Below are 15,522 nucleotides of genomic sequence, written 5' to 3'. Positions count from 1 at the left end.
GCGGCTACACGCGAGAACCGAAGCGTGTGTTTACCGTACGTAGCGGCCGGACTGCTGTTGTGGCTCGTTGGACAGTGACACGTCCTCATGTTATGGATTGAGCTTATTTGAGCTTATGCGGCGCGGGGCACCAGGGCCTGGGGCGGTGCTGCGGGGACAACGATGCAAATGCTGGAAGCTAAGGGTACGCCGTATGCGGCCCGAAGAAGACGATCAACGACGTGGCAGGAGTGCAGGAGTGCAGAACATTAGGCCCGCAGGAGCGCCAGAGGCGCAGTTGCCCAGAGCAGGACTTCATCAATGTCATGACTTGCCTTGGTCAACGCGTTGTCCGAGTGTCCATATGGCATTCAGGACCTAAAGGGTTCCACACTGTCAGCTGCATTGAAAAGCTTGCCAGTGGTACTGCAACGCCTACACCGTACTTCACCACAGCCCATCTGGCCATGCCGGCCGGATGGCTGATGGCCTGGTGCGACACAAACAGCCACGCTCGTGGATGCGATGAGACAGGGTAAGGGGCAGGTTGGCGTAGTCCCGAGTTCCCAGACCCCAACATTCAATGAACAACGCCAAGGCAAGAGTGCGTACACACCAACAGCCACGCTCTACAGCCGCAGCCGACTCAACCGCATCCCCCAACCCCTTCCGTGCCCCTTCCAATGGTCTCCCCCACACGGCAACGGCGCATTCTCCCTTCCTCACCAGTCATGACCTCTCATATACACCTTGATCACTGTACAACAATGCACGTCGGTACATCGAGCTGCGTGGAAAGATAGGTTTGCCGCGGGCATCAAACTAAATCAGACACAGCGCCTCAAACCAATAATCAAATCACGGCACGCCGTCACGTTCGCCACACCGTCCTGCACAGCTGCGCATCGACATCATTCATATCAAAGACCCTGCATACCGCCGTAGATGTTACTGTGCGCTCGAAGCGCCTAACTTGTTATCGCTCGTCTGGTCAGACGCCAGCTGTGCCCAGCTTCATGATCAAAGTCCCCTCCGCACGAGTCCACCGCGTGTCAATGTAAATATGTAATGTGTCACCCCACTCGCGGGAGTCCATGGCATTGATTGCAAGGTAACCTGCGGACCCATCACAGAAAGAGTCCAGCAACTGTCTGGGCAAAGAGCTTTTCGTTCATGGCAAGGAGGGGCACTTGCACTGCCCGTATCGCACGAAACTCTTCAAACGTGCCGCCGCGTTTCATCAGGTCCAGGATGCTTCTCGCCAGCTCCACCAGCGGCCGCCAGTTGGGGGGCCCGCGGTGCTCGCGCGGCTGTGCGCATGCAAGTGGGGGGTTGCAGAGTTAAAACATGGGGAACAGGATGAAAGGTGGGAACACAGCAAGCTGCTTGAGTGGCCATCTGGCACGAGAGCAGTGAAGTCAAGGATTTATATAAACTCACCCGCTCCAGGTTGCAGGTGGGGTCAATTGGGTGGATGATGCGGACCGCGTCGCCCTCCCAGCAGTGCGCGAAGTCGTACACGTCCCCGTCAAAGCCCCACTTCTTCGCCCGGACCTTCACCACCTGTCACGTATTTGGCACGCGTGCATGGGTCGCTGCAGCACAGGTGGTGATGATCACCCATGCTTGCTGTAGCATGGGCAGCATGGGCTGTAGCATGGGCAGCAAATACACCTCCACCAACCTCTTTGCATGCGAGCTCGTTGCATTGCACCTGCTGAAACCACAGCGCGCCTAGCGTGCCTCGTTGCCTCAGCTTGTTCTGAGCGCTCGATCATGAGAATCGAGCAGGCAACCATGCAAATCGTAGTCACACGTGCACACACATACACGCAAGTACACGCACCTCCCCCTCCTCCACGGCCGCGACCACAAGCTCCAAGAACTCAATGAACAGCTCCAACTTGTACATGTTGCCGCTGCAATAATAGTAAAACGCAAGAGGGCACCATGTCCGCAGGATGGCGGCGGCATTGACCCCAGGGCTAGATTTCCAGCATCCGCGGCATAGCACTCCTTAGAAATGCATGCACAGTTTGATAGCGCCTTGCGCGCTCAAGTAGGCACACGTGAGTCTAGTGAGTTCTAGAAACGACGGTAAAGCCCAGCGCACCTGGCGGGCGTGCCTCCCCTGTACTTGCGCTGCCTCAGCCGCTGGTCGGCTGCCAGCACCAGCACCTCCAGCGACACGGAGCGAATGCGGTCGTCCTCGGGCGGCCACCAGCTGCCGCCGCCGCCCTTGGGGGTGTCCGCGGTGTCCAGCAGGATGCCGTACTTGTACAGCGCCTGCACGCGCGGCCCGAAGGCCGCGTTGGCGAGCACCAAGGGAAGAAACGCGCAATGTGTGTGCGTGTGTGGCAAGAAGCACAAGGGCAAGGTACGTCTGCGTGTAAGAAACAAGGCCGCGGGCAGCGCATGGCCCGTGATTCGTCCATACTGCTGTGCATTTGCATGTGGGTCCGCATGGCGACCGAATGCGGGCCCACATGTGGGTCCCGTGGGCTGTGCGGTGCATAGTCGTTATGGTCCCGAGCGCGCAGATCGTCTGTAGCAGTGGAACCGTAAAAGCTGTCATATGATGGCTGTGGAGGGTGCCGTTACCGCTATATGGGTACGCCATTCCCACATCGTCGCGGCGCCTGCTCCCCAATACCCCAGCAGTCCCAGTCGCTGTCGGAGCTGGTGTGCGTGTGTGCGGGGGGCTACAGTCATGATTATAGCTAGAGAATGGTAGACGGTAGGCAACCTTCAGGGGAGGGGGCATGCCGTACGCACCTTGACGTAGCGCACCACGCCCTTCACGTCGTCGTGCACGCCTTCCACGTATCGTGTGAAGGCCGCTGCGTCGGCGCGCTCGCGGATGTGGTCGTACTCGGCCGCAGCGGGGTTGTCGTACACCTCGGTCATGAGGGCGACGTGCTGCTCCCACGCTGGGTCCCCGGGCTTGCCTGCATGCGTCGCCAGTCGAAACAACCCAGCGTGGATAACCTCATCAGCAGCAGTGGCGACGGTGCCGACCGTGCACATGGGAGCTACCGGGTGCGTGAATGTCACTTTTTACCTATCTAGCCTCACACCGCCCCCAAGCAAGGAAAGGCGCGCTGCACATACGCACCCCAAACGCAGCCATGCCCCTCTTCCTGACTCATTGCCCACCCGTGCACTGACCCGCCCGCCCGCCTACCTCGCGCGCAGTCGGGCACCAACAGCAGATCCACCGGCACGCCCCGCACCGTCACCTGCAGGCAGCCCCGGGGTGCAGCAGGCGCCCGGCGGTAATCGGCTAAGGGCTAAGCGGCACGCATATTGATGGACATCGGGCACCTTGACGCGCTATGCAAATGGCAAGTATGATGTGCGCCGCTGTGCAGGAACTCCTGTAGTAATAAGCACAAACCTGGAGCACGTCGCAGTAGTGGGCGTTGCCTGGGACCCTCACATCCCACGCAGAGTTGGCTGCCTCCAGCGTTGCAACCACCTGGAAGCAAGTGTGAGCCATGTGGGGGTTGTGTACGACTGGGCGTTTCGGGGAGGGCCCGGCCAGTGCGGTCCAATCGCCAGCAACCACACACCGAGGACATCGTGAAGTCGGACCGCGCGCCTCGCATCACATAATAACAACATGCGTGCTTACCCCTTGCACCCCATACGTGCTTTGTGCCACGCAGTGATTCGTAACGGCGTTCCGCCAGCCCGCGCAAAGCCACCCAGCGTCGTACGGCACACTACCATACGGGACTAGTCCCACTCACGTGCCGCCGCATGTCCGTCACGAGGTCCGAGTCGTACCGCCAGGTGTCCGGGTCCGTCATGCCGCACCCATTGTACTGCTTCACGTACACGATGAGGTCTGTGGAGGTGGGAAGCCGCTGTGAGCGCCGAGGCGTGTACCACACGCATGAGCGCGCGCATGTTGTTGGTGTTGGGCATACCGGCGTCGGGCAGCATTGCTGTGCTGCCCCTTGCGTCCGTACCAGCAGCCCAGATCCCCACCCGGCGTCCGCCGTCCGCGCACCTACCGACGTCGAATGCTCCCGTCACCAGCGTGCGCCGGCCAAAGCTGCCACCGGAATGTGTCCGGGTTACCTACTGGGCGGTTTGAGGTGAAATGCACTCGCGTCAAGTAAGCAGACGCACTGGAGGCTTGCAAGGGGGGAATGCGCCGCTGAAAACGGATGAAAAACACGGCCATGGGTGAGGAGGGTGCGTCAGTCTTCTGGGGGCGCGGGGTGGGGGAATCACCTTGAGTAAAGTGGACTGGCGGATGGCACCGGTCACCTTGTCGATTGCTGTTTTAGCTGTGCTTTGCTCCTGCACATGGCAGCAGACCAAGGCCTTCGACCCAAACAGGCAAGTGCCATGGACCCGCAAGCATCCCCCTTCGCTGTCTCTGGGCTGCTGCGGCCCGCGGCAATAGCCCGATCACTCACAACATCCTCTGCACTGAACATTGACGCCATCTTGTTGAAGCCGTCGGCAAAGTCTTCTTTGCCATGCTGGATGGTCGCCTGCATGTTTAAGGGACGCCACGACGGAGTACCGTAACAACACGACATTCGCTGATGGGTAACCCCACAGCGTAGGCATGCGATCCACTAAACAAGGTACGCAAGGAAACAGCGCCGCATTCATGTGACACATTCAAAAGGGAACCCGGGCCAGCTGGGCATGCCCGTGGGCGGAGTTCAAAGGGCTTCACCTGCATCATCTTGCGGTTGTCGACACGGGGGAAGGAGTTGATCTTGTTCTGCACCTGTTTGAAGTTCTTACGAATGCTGCGCTCCTCCTTCGAAATCAGGCTAGGCGATTTCTTGAAAAGCTGCTCGCTGGCGGCGTAGGCCGACACCAAGAGCGGCACGCGTGTTGCTCGGGCGCCCAGGCCCACACCCGACCTGACCCCGGCAGCGCCGTGGGCCGCCGACGGTGCGCGCAGGCAGCGCGCGTGCTGTGGCGAGTGGGAGGGTGGGCCAAGCCGCAGGAGCCCGGCCCCCGAAGCGTGCCCGAAGGGTGCTGGGGCCATGCTGTACAGGCGTTCGGTGACTCAAAGCATCCAGAGATCTGTTGAAAGTTAGCTGGGTAAGCGCGCAGGTGGGGGTGGCCGGTGCAGGGACGTGGAGTCGTTGGCGCTGGAAGCAAGGGACACCCCAAGCAAAACCCTAAGCAGGGCGCCCTGCCGCTTCAGAGCACAAAGCGCTGCAACAGCTCTCGTTATCGCTGTATATGTAGCCAGCGAGGCTCTTGGCCGCAGCGATTGTGTCTAAGCAGAAGGAGCGCGCGCGTTGATCAAATGCCGACCGAATGCAGGAGCGGGACGGTAGTCAAATAAACTAAATACATGTACGTGGTCACGTGTCCTGTGTCATTCTAGTAGCTTATTAAGCGACCACCAGGCAGCGCCTGGAGCGACCGCGGCCAAGCGTACAACAAATGGGGGCGGTTGCCGTGAAATCACCGGCCGTCACCCGCATGCTGCTCCAGGTCGCCTTCAAGCTGTTAATGGGTATAGTAGCATTGCCCTCAGGCCTTAAGTTACTCTGCGTGCCGCTATGGCCCCACGTTGGGAAAGCCATCAAGACGGTGTCAGATGGGGCGGTGGGGCAGATGGGACAGGGTGTTGGACAGGTAGGGCAGGTTGGCGTAGTCCCCTAGTGTGCAGCGTATTCCCAGACGTAGTCCCATAGCCCTCATAGCCCAAGTTACCGGTAATCTGTATGCCGCTGTGGCCCCGCGCTGGCGAAGCCACCTAGACAGTGGGGCAGATGAGACTGTGCCTGACGAGGCCAGTAGAGACGGGTAGAGACACGCGGGCCAAGGGCTGCGCAGTCGAGGCTGTGTGTGTGATGCATGGGAAGTCCTCCAAGCAAGGCATGAGCTCGGCAGATGGGCATAATGGGACTCTTGGATAGTGGCCGCGTGGTCTAGCATGGTCAGGAGAACGGCGTGCCATGCAGCGCCGCTCCACTTTCGCTGACCCGGCGTTCTCCACTGCTCTTTAGCCATCACTCAAGCTCCTCAGCGGCTCGGCCGCGCTTTGCGTATGTCACACTCGGAGTGCCGTGCGTGTGCTCTGATTGAGTCCTGCGTGTGCTCTGATTGAGTCCTCCGAAAGCATCCCGTGACCCTGCTTTCCCAGATGCCTAAATGCTGTGACCTGACCCCTCCCCTGTCCACCACGAAGGGGCGAATGGCCCCAGAACGTCATCAAATGGGGCCGGGGCTGGCGGGGCAAGAATAGCAGCAGGCAAAGCGATGGGGGAGAGCATCAGAGCAGGGACGAGGTGTGGTGCAGCCCACAGGGCAAGCTGGGTACCGTACGGTGTGTACCATACGGTGTGCGGTCGGGGTGCCTTCAGGTGCGGCGCAGGAACCCCTGGGGTGCGGGGTGTGGGAGTCCTCACTTGGGCGGAGTACCGTAGCCAAATAGCCTTGCGTAAACCTGTTGCCAAGCTGCCCGAGCATTGCTCTTTGGCACTTCGCTACCCCGTCGCCCCAGGGGGCTACAGCGCCGGCGCCTGCTCCTCTCCAGCGTGAGCAGGGGCGTGAGATACTGCCTTCGTCCGTATGCTGCCGCGCGCCCGCCCGACCGACCTGCAGACCGCATTTCACAAACGCTCGCCTATACCGTAATCGCATCAGGGCAAAGCCATCCTGGCCGCACCGCTACTGCTGTAAACAGCGCTGTACGCCCCCTTCTTCACCATAGAGATTGCCCCTGGTCCTGGGGCCACCGTAAGCTCACGGAGGCAGCAGCGCTGGCTGATGGACTGCGTATCCGTTGACTGCACAGCCCATTGCTACAAGTGCTGAGTACAGTGCGCAACGTCGCATGCTGCCCGCACCCGCTGTCACAAGCTGCTGCTGTACTAAGTACTCCTCTCGTCCAACTCTGCCCCATGCATTCGATCCCGCTGCAATGCCTAAGACCTAAACAAGTCATACTCAGGAACAAGTCATACCCCACCCTTGCGTTCATCCGTACCCGCTGTCAGCTGCTGACCACCGGTAACCCTCAGCTGCATGAACCCCGGCTGTCGTCCCACCACGCAGCTTTGCGAACACCCCCACATCTCGCAAACCCTCGGCACGAAGAAGTATCGACTCGTCATGACCAGCTTCTCCGTTACATCCAGGATAAGCCTCGCACTGTCTTTCACGGCACTTGAGCACCGCACACCTCCAACCTCCGCGCTAGGGACACTCTTCTGCGCTACATCATCATCTACGGGCGGGTGTGAGCCGCGCCACCCCAGCATGACGCCGCCACAACTATCTCGAAAATCCGCCTTTGCTCTACGCGTTGCCTGGGGAGCACCAGACAAGCGTCACCATTTGGGCCCTGAGTAGCATCAGGAGGCTCGCATCATAGCCATGGTTAGTGGTCAGTCGCCATAGCAAACACTTCGCAGTGACGCACACGCCCCTAACCACCCCACAGCGGCGACCCGGCCGGCACAGTTAGTCCAAAATTGCCGGCATAGGCCCCGCCTGCCTGCACCCATACGCACATGGCCCCCGCATTCAGCCACTGCATGCAGGACTTGACCTCCCAACCCGCAGCAAAGAACTGCCACCAGGCTCCAACTCCCATCGCCACATGAAACCCCTCGACCCGAAGCCCATCGCTCTCCGAGCAAGCCACCAGTTCCCAGCATTACTACAACACCTGGCTTTGCAGTGCGGCGTCGACGCGGTCGGTCCACGAAGTTGAAGTCCGCGACCACATTTCCACCACGAAAGCACTGCCCACTGCCGACAGCGCGACCCAGCTCGCTCTTCGCTCACCAATTACGCTACTGCTGACAAGACGTTGATGTAATTACGCGCAGGCCGCTTAAGCGACCTTGGCCTTGGCACCGGCCTCCAGCAGCTGAGCCTTGGCGGCCTCAGCGTCCTCCTTGCTCAGGCCCTCCTTCAGGACCTTGGGCAGAGTAGCGGTGAAGTCCTTAACCTGGTTGACGGCGATGTTGGCGATGTTGCGGACCACCTTGTAGACGCCGACCTTCTTGTCGGCGGGGATCTCCTCCAGCACCACATCGAAGGTGGTCTTCTCCTCAACAGCGGGAGCAGCAGCAGCGCCAGGGGCAGCGATGGCAGCCATGGCAACGGGGGCGGCGGCCGAGGCGTCCACACCGAAGGTCTTCTCAATCTCGGACACCAGCTCCGACGCCTCCAGCAGGGTCAGGGTCTTCAGCTTGTCCACAATCTCAGACACAGCGGGGGTCGCGCGCACAACCATGCGGCTGCCGCGGAAGGGAGCGCTGCGAACAGCGCTGGTGCGGCGGACCGCACCGACCGAGCGGGTCTGCATGCACAGGGCCATCTCTGCGATATGTAGAGAGTGAAGAAAGTGTAGAAAGAGAGTTGGAAGAGTGCAGACAGAACGCTGTGGGCGAGGCAAATGCTCTTCGGGCCTTAATTTTGGGGCCGCTTGCATGGGCGCCGTACCATTGCCGACTCGCGTTTCCAGCCTGAATTTTGCGATGCCCAGCCGCCTCAGCGCACCATCGTGCACTTCAGGTGGCTAAATGCTGGAGCTATGCGCTGGAACCGGCCGGGGGGAGCGCAAGCCCCTGCGCGCAAGCATTCGGCCCACAAATAGCGGGTCGAAAACGCCCACAGCCCATAATTCGGTCGCCCAGTTCTTTTGACTGCCATGTGTGTCCATTTATGCACCTATATGGGCCTTACGGTGGGGCGCAGCGTCTGAGGCAAGAATTGCGTGCCACATGGACCACAACACGCCTGCAAGCAAAGCGAGCCCGCTTGCGCAGGCGTTGGGCGGTTTTTAGGGTCTCTGGACAAGCATTTCGTGCCAGAGAAGCTTGCCACGAACCTATTCCGCCGGTTTGGGTGGCTGCTCGGCTTTTCGCGTGCCCCCGTCCGTCGCACTTCCCGCCGAGCCGAGCGTTGTGGAATCAGCTCCGCACATCGCTGACGAATACCATAGCCTGCAATTGCTGTAAAATAACAGGTTCTGCACCAGTCCTGGCTTTCCGTGTGGCAAGGCGGACTGTGGGCATGAAGCGGGCCCCTGGGGTGCGGCGCCAGGGGTGCCAAACTCCACATTCATGCCCGATTCCCGGGAGCCAAAGATCGTGGCGTGGCATCATTACATTGCAACATGGCAATGCACGCTTTGTCCGATTACTCGCACCGTCGGGCTACCCACGGTATCCTGCACAAACACACTGCAACCCGCCTGAACTCACGCCACGCACTCATACGCACTACAACCTGACACGCACCCGCACCTCTATCCTAACATCTGGAGTTAAGCTGAGAGCCCGACATAAGCGAGCCGTGACTGTTCCTGCCACTGGCCCCGCTTCTGCGGAGCATATCTACTCTGGCCACCATAAGCCGTCGAAACCACGTTTCAGCCGCGCTGTCACTACCAACGCGGCAACGGAAGCCGACACGCCCCAGGCTTCCCCCACTACCCAGCGCCCATCCACATGCTGACCCTGCGACGCGCGCTCATTACTCCGCCCTCACGCCACCGCGTGCCCAGCAGCGCGCCCACGGACGCGTCCCGCGACTGGAGGTCCCTTCTTCGTGCCCCCGCCCAGAGCGCTTCTGCTGTCGCCGTACATCGCCACGCCGCTGCCGCTACTCCACAACGCCGTTGCTGTACCTCCAACAGCCCCCGCCTCAGCTTCAGCTGCAGCCTCGCGTGAACCCGCCGCGACACCCTGCAAAGCGCCGGCGCCTTTACGCGGTCACCTTGGGGCCAACAGCGGGGTTCTCCGCCACGCAGGCGTCGAACCACTGCACCTTCTTCACGTCCTCCAGGAACGCCGCCGCCCACGGCGCGCCCTTGGCGGCCTCCGCCTTCTTGATGGCGGCAGCCAGCACCGCGGCCTGCTCGCTGCGGACCTGCAATGAAGATGATGATGGGGGCGCAGCCAAGGCACGCGCGTGTGGTCACCGACATGGCTGTTGCATGCATGCCATGTACAAGCGGCATACAGGCGGCCGCAGCGGCATACAGGCAGGCCGCTACGCATAGAAGCACGCCTCTGCCCCATGCTCCCAACCCCCAAGGGATTGGTGCAAGCAACCCTCACACGCACCTGCTCCGCGGTCTTGCCCAGGTGCTTGTCCAGCACGGCGGTGGCCTCCGCCTTCAGCGCCTCCAGCTCCGCAATCGCCTGTTTGGCACATCGCGGCGGCGTTGCACACGGGGCACGTGAAGGCCACAGACGGCAAACCCACGGCATGTGCAGCAGCCCACAGAAACCCTTCGCTCCGACCCGACAGCGCAGCTGACCGCGGCAGTGGAGCGCCAGTCGTCCGCGCCAACCCGGCTGCCATCCACACGTTTACCATCCCCCCCCCCACCCAGGCCGCCCAGGCCACTCACGTCCTTGACGGCCGCGTGCTGCTGCCAGCGCGCGTACTCCTTGGCCAGCGCGTCCGAGGTCGCCTGGCACCCGAGCGTAATGATGCAATTATGGATGTGAGAAGCCGCATGTGGGGTGCGTTCCATGCCCAGTTGCATGGGCAGGTCCGCAGTGCAACGCCCCGTTGTGTACGCATGCGATGGATTTAGTCACGGGCATAAGCAGCATTCAGTCCCACACGTATAACCCAACTAATACCCTCGCACCTCGTCGGCGGCGCCCTTCTTCACGTCCACCAGCAGCTTGGCGGGGATGCCATGCGCCTTTGCGATGGCCTGTGCGTGCGTGGGGGCAGCGCCGTGGCATGTCAGTTTACAGGGCGGCATGTCGCGCGCGCTTTGGGTCGTGTAACGTCAAGTTCCCTACATGCGGTGGCTGTGATAAACCCGTGGCCCGCAGCGCAACAGAGGGCGCTTTGCCACCCAAACCAGGGCCACTTAGTGCTTAATTTGCTGATGCGGCATGGAACGGAACATGAACTGCGACTTGCCAAGTCCCGCAGCGGCTGCTCACCTCCACCTTGGCCGCGAACTGCTTGTAGGCGGGGGACGCGCCGTCCAGCGTCAGGGTGGCGTTGGTGGCGTTCTCAACCTGTGCGTGAGCATGAGGATGCGGGTCAAGGGCGCGGCAGCGATAGCAGTCCTGTCGGCTGACACCGGCACGCACGCGCTCCGCATTTCCAGCTGCTAGAGCGCATCATGCAGCAGTGGTCTCACCACGCCTCCCCCTGCTCTCTCACACTTCAGTGCCATAACCCGCTCTTTCACCCCGCAGCCAGCACCGCCATCTGTAAGGCTACAGCGCTCATCGGCCCCCGCACGCCGCAGCCATCCCCCCTCCGGCCCTTCCTGCTCGGTCCGCCCCACTCCGACCCCACACACGCCCACCCCCAACCCCACCTGCTGCACCGCCTCCGACAGCGCGGCGTACAGGTCAGCGCTCATGAGCGACTGGTTCTTGGACAACAGCTCCTTCACGCTGTCCGCGGTGGCGGCGGTGGCGCCCAGGCGCTTCGACACCTCCGTGGCGGGGTCCTCAAAGCCGGCCTGCGTCGCGTGATGCGGTGCCGCGTGGTCAGGCGCGGATAGGGTGGCGCACGAGGGCTACATGCTCTGTCTTTGCGAATGACTGCAGCCCGGGTGATCGGTCCCAACCGAGAATGGCAGCAGCTATGCCGTGCTGACCGGCTGCTGCAGTCCGAAATACAGCCCAGCCCGTACCCATAGGTGAAATCGCCCTAGTGCGCACGAGCAGCAGCATGCGTAGCTGCTCGTGAGCCGGCCACAAAACCCCCCAGCACCCAATCCCGAAGACTGCCTGGCGCTGCGCGCTGCCTATCATTCGCCTTGCGGGCGCTGCATTTGCACCGGCATGCCGGGCATAGTACGCCCATGCGGTGTCAGCGTGCGCATGCGCCCCTGCCGCAGGCTGGGGGGCGTGCCGCTGCTGCTGCCGCTCCTCCTCCTCCCATCCCCCCTCCAGCTCCGCTGTGTACCTGCTTCGCCAGGCTGCGCAGCTCAGCGGCATAGCGCTTCACGGGCGCCAGGTCCGACTTGGAGTAGCCCAGGGGCACGGAGATGGTCTGCAGTGCGGAACCGGGTCGGCATGGTCAGGTCGAGCGAAAGCATGTGCTACCCCGACCCTGTGCTTCCGTCTCTTGACGCCATTCCTGCGCACCTGCAGACCATACTCCACAATCGCGGCCGCCTTATACTTCTTCTCGATTTTGCTGGTCAGCTCCAGCGAGTCATCGGCCGTGGTGGGCTCCAGCTTGGCCCCCTTGTACAGGGAGGTCAGGTAGGCCTTCACGGAAGCCTCAGCATCCGGATCGGGGTTGCTCAGGTTGTAGAGCACATCCTTCTTCGAGGGGGCAGCGCCTGCACCGACAATCAAAGCATCTCGAGTTTGGAGCCGAGACCCCGCGTGCATGCGCTCACGAATGCATGCCCCGCGGACGCTTACGTACCGGTAGCGAAGGCGCGAACAGCACCCTCCTGCACGCTGCCGGCGCAGTTCCTCGAGAGCACACCCTGCGTGACCGGGACGCCAAAATCGTCGATTCCGCGCCTTTCTCGTTTTCATACGTACATTCGTAATGCCTTACACCTAACATGCCTGAACGTACCAGGCTGCGCAGAAGGCCGGAAGCCATCTTTCGTCGGCTTGAGTAAAATGAAAGCCCCGTGCCCCTACTGCAGCACCTAACGAAAACAGAAACCTAATGCGGGATTAGCTTGGTGAACACGAGCCTTCAATAGCAGCACCGACCATCGCGCCCGAAATCCCGACATGCTCTGCGAGTCTCCCCGGCCCTTGCCGCTGCTTTCGATGAAGATAGCCGTGCTTTTCTTCAACGTAAATTACCAGTTGTCGCTCGCAGTACTTGCTCAAGTGCGCTCGGCACTAACCCGCCCGATACTCCCCTGCCCGGCGATCCTGCCAACGCCACACTGGTCCCCCCCCCTTCCCGCCGCCGACGTGATGGATACGGCTCCTTACTCGGACACCATCCCACCATAAAGTGCCAGACCACGCCACACAGTCCACTCCTTCCAACCCGGCCTGCGTGCAGCTGCCAGCCTCGGCTGCCTGGCGCCAACAGCCACCCACGGAACCCGCGCCTGTGCACTGGCAGTATCGCTTAGGGAGCCATCAGGTGCGGGTACTCCTGCCAGAACTCCTCCCGGATGATGTCGGTGTGCAGCACCGTGGGCAAATTGCGCTCGCGCAGCACAGGCGTGCCGTCCGCGCGCTGCTTCACCTCTACCATCGTCTTGCGCCGTATCACCACGGACCCCTGGCCGAAGGCGAATGAGGTAGAGAAGGCATGGTAAGAACCCTGAACCCGTCAGCTCCGATCGCATAACATATTTGTTGATAGGGCAAGATGGAGCGCGAGGGTGCAGGCGGGGCAGAACACCTTCCGGTATGCCCTGCGCGCGTGCGTCTGCTTCGCGATCGGTACAGCGACGCACCTTCTTGAATTGCTCCGGCAGGTGCGCGTAGTTTATCCCGAACTCGTTGAACAGCAACTCGTTCTTTTGCGCAGTTTGCGTGCCCTGCGGCGTTGTGTTGGCGGAACACGGACAGGATGGCGGTTTGCATCTGGTGCAGCCCTGTAGCAAAGAGTCACAGTCTCCACGCGCCATGCGAGCAGCGGCAGCGACTAGCACGAGCGCAGACACATTGGATAGAGGTGGGTCAGCCGATCAGGCATGGGCACAGGCAACGGTGGGCAGCGCGCACCCACCCGCAGCGTGGCCTGAGCCTCCGTGGGCGTCTTGCCGGACTTGACCAGCGCCCAGAAGCACGTGTTGTACTGCGGAGCATGTGTGCCGTGCATGACATGAGCGGAGCGGGATAGAAGCAGATGCAATACACTGACAGCCAGGGGAAACGACTTAAGGCACCCATGCAACAGGGGTGCCACTGTGCCAGGATCCAACTGGCATCCAACAATTCCAGCTTCAAGGCGTGCAGCATGTGCGGCAAGAAAAGCATGGCGCCAGGCTCCATCAACCTCCCCCCCACACACACCTGGTTGTTGATGTGTGTGTCGGCCTGGCGCCATGACAAGTAGTCCTGTGCACGTGAAAGCAGCAGGAGCGGCACGTGACTCATCGCGGTGGACCTCAAAGGCTCAAACACGGATCACACAGACATGCAGTTGCTGCAAGCGACATGCGGGCACTGCAAGTAGCTGAAGGCCTCCGGGCGGCTTGCAAAGCCATCAGCCGCAACCCTCCATGCCGCACGTTGGTGAACCTCTCAGGACTCAGGCACCACTCACCCGTAGGTTGGAGTCCAGCGGGTAGCACACCGCCCGCCCATCAAACATGGGCGTGGACCGGAGCGGCGTGTCGGGCAGAAAGGCCGCCCACTTGGCGACGTAATTGGCCGTGAAGCACGACACCAGCAACGACACAATCTTGCTGGCGCGCCGCCCGTACATGTCCGTGCTTCGACCAAGCACGAAGCTGTACTCGTCGCTCTCGCCGTACGCCAACCGCACGTCCGGGAACTCGTTCAGCACCTCCTGAGGGGATGTGAAGAGGAGGCGGACGCACGCATGGATGTGCGCCAGAGCGGGTTGAGGGGTAAGGCCGTGGTGCCGATGATGCCGCCGGGTGTTCGCCTTCGAGCCGGGGCTGGCTGCAGCACTCCAGCCCAGCTCTTGCACCCCACTCTCAATCCCGATTCCAGGTATACGACAACATCACTATGTACAGGTAATGCTACCTTTGCGCATTCGTCCATGAGGTCCAATGCCCGCTTGTCGTTGGGTTTCTCAAAGCCGTGCAGCTCGCTGAACCTGTGGGCAGCCAAAGTGCGTCGCGATGGAAGCGGGGCAAGGCGGCATGCAAGCAACACCACCGATATGGCCAGAGGTTAGACTGATGGCGGAATGGTGCCGTCCGTGCTTACGCGCCAGACCCTTACGGTGTGCGTGCTGCTACGGCCCCGTGGCCCCGCCAATGCAAGCAGCCATCCCGTGCCTCCATCCCCACACAGCGCGGCGCTCACTTGGTGAAGCCTTTGCCGTCGATGCGCACCACGATCCAGCAGCCCGGCAGCAGTGAGTCATCAAGCTCGTACTGCTTCACGTACTCGTACTTGCTGTTCGCCATGCTGCCGCGCCGCCCGCGGCGTGCGCGGCTGGCCGCTCCCCCGAGCGGCTCCCCTGGATGTCTTTCCGGCTGCGCGCTGTCGTCCGCAGCAGTGCCACTGCTCGGCGGCTCCGCGGCTGGTCTGGTATCAGAGAAGGTGGAGCCGACTGCTACCGACTGGTTGCGGCTGGGCACTGCAAAGGGCGGAAGCCGGTGGGGCCGGAAGCGGGTCTCAGGTAGAAAGGCAGGCCCGAGGGTTCGTGCCGGGGTCGGCGGCGACCGTCGGTGCTCTGTCGCTTGTCTGCTGAAAGTCACAAGAGCACTCTGACTGCCCAAGGATGGTACTAGGGAGGGAAAGAGCTGCAACTGTGCACGCAGTTTAAGAATCGTCTTTGCAATGCACTTGCTGCGCAGTAGGTTGCCGCTGTGCATGTCAATTATGGATAGACTAGCTATGTTTAAATGAATGGAATTACTGCATATGGAATTCGCTGTTCCGGCAGGCCGCATGGGGCAGTCGGCAGGGCTTCCTG

General features: G+C 61.4%; 4 protein-coding genes across 4 annotated transcripts; all 4 read right to left on the bottom strand.

The window, feature by feature from the left end:
- Nucleotide 1: 1 nt before the first annotated feature.
- On the bottom strand, nucleotides 2-5,383 carry CHLRE_13g581700v5 (uncharacterized protein). Its single transcript, XM_043069579.1, has 12 exons — nucleotides 4,679-5,383; nucleotides 4,410-4,487; nucleotides 4,222-4,290; nucleotides 3,999-4,065; nucleotides 3,732-3,829; nucleotides 3,377-3,457; nucleotides 3,164-3,218; nucleotides 2,755-2,927; nucleotides 2,093-2,265; nucleotides 1,826-1,898; nucleotides 1,420-1,542; nucleotides 2-1,289 (listed from the first exon to the last, which is right to left on the bottom strand). Exons 1-12 carry the CDS (start codon nucleotides 4,997-4,999, stop codon nucleotides 1,107-1,109), a joined length of 1,494 nt encoding a protein of 497 aa, XP_042917554.1. The 5' UTR covers nucleotides 5,000-5,383; the 3' UTR covers nucleotides 2-1,106.
- A 1,704-nt stretch (nucleotides 5,384-7,087) lies between these two features.
- Nucleotides 7,088-8,763, bottom strand: CHLRE_13g581650v5 (uncharacterized protein). The gene has a single exon (XM_043069578.1). The coding sequence runs from the start codon at nucleotides 8,297-8,299 to the stop codon at nucleotides 7,811-7,813; it is 489 nt and encodes a 162-aa protein (XP_042917553.1). The 5' UTR covers nucleotides 8,300-8,763; the 3' UTR covers nucleotides 7,088-7,810.
- A 309-nt stretch (nucleotides 8,764-9,072) lies between these two features.
- On the bottom strand, nucleotides 9,073-12,683 carry CHLRE_13g581600v5 (uncharacterized protein). Its single transcript, XM_001693524.2, has 10 exons — nucleotides 12,508-12,683; nucleotides 12,349-12,412; nucleotides 12,060-12,259; nucleotides 11,878-11,964; nucleotides 11,282-11,428; nucleotides 10,896-10,973; nucleotides 10,589-10,657; nucleotides 10,343-10,405; nucleotides 10,053-10,130; nucleotides 9,073-9,855 (listed from the first exon to the last, which is right to left on the bottom strand). Exons 1-10 carry the CDS (start codon nucleotides 12,532-12,534, stop codon nucleotides 9,691-9,693), a joined length of 978 nt encoding a protein of 325 aa, XP_001693576.1. The 5' UTR covers nucleotides 12,535-12,683; the 3' UTR covers nucleotides 9,073-9,690.
- Nucleotides 12,684-12,730: 47 nt separating this feature from the next.
- Nucleotides 12,731-15,446, bottom strand: CHLRE_13g581550v5 (uncharacterized protein). The gene is made up of 7 exons (XM_001693523.2): nucleotides 14,907-15,446; nucleotides 14,622-14,694; nucleotides 14,173-14,418; nucleotides 13,920-13,964; nucleotides 13,633-13,701; nucleotides 13,358-13,441; nucleotides 12,731-13,179 (listed from the first exon to the last, which is right to left on the bottom strand). The coding sequence occupies exons 1-7, from the start codon at nucleotides 15,008-15,010 to the stop codon at nucleotides 13,024-13,026; spliced, it is 777 nt and encodes a 258-aa protein (XP_001693575.1). The 5' UTR covers nucleotides 15,011-15,446; the 3' UTR covers nucleotides 12,731-13,023.
- Nucleotides 15,447-15,522: the final 76 nt, after the last annotated feature.

The sequence above is a fragment of the Chlamydomonas reinhardtii genome, chromosome 13 (assembly GCF_000002595.2).
Source record: "Chlamydomonas reinhardtii strain CC-503 cw92 mt+ chromosome 13, whole genome shotgun sequence".
In the NCBI taxonomy this organism is placed as follows: domain Eukaryota; kingdom Viridiplantae; phylum Chlorophyta; class Chlorophyceae; order Chlamydomonadales; family Chlamydomonadaceae; genus Chlamydomonas; species Chlamydomonas reinhardtii.
Note: the sequence above shows the minus strand (reverse complement) of the source record. Positions and strands in the feature narration are given on the sequence as shown.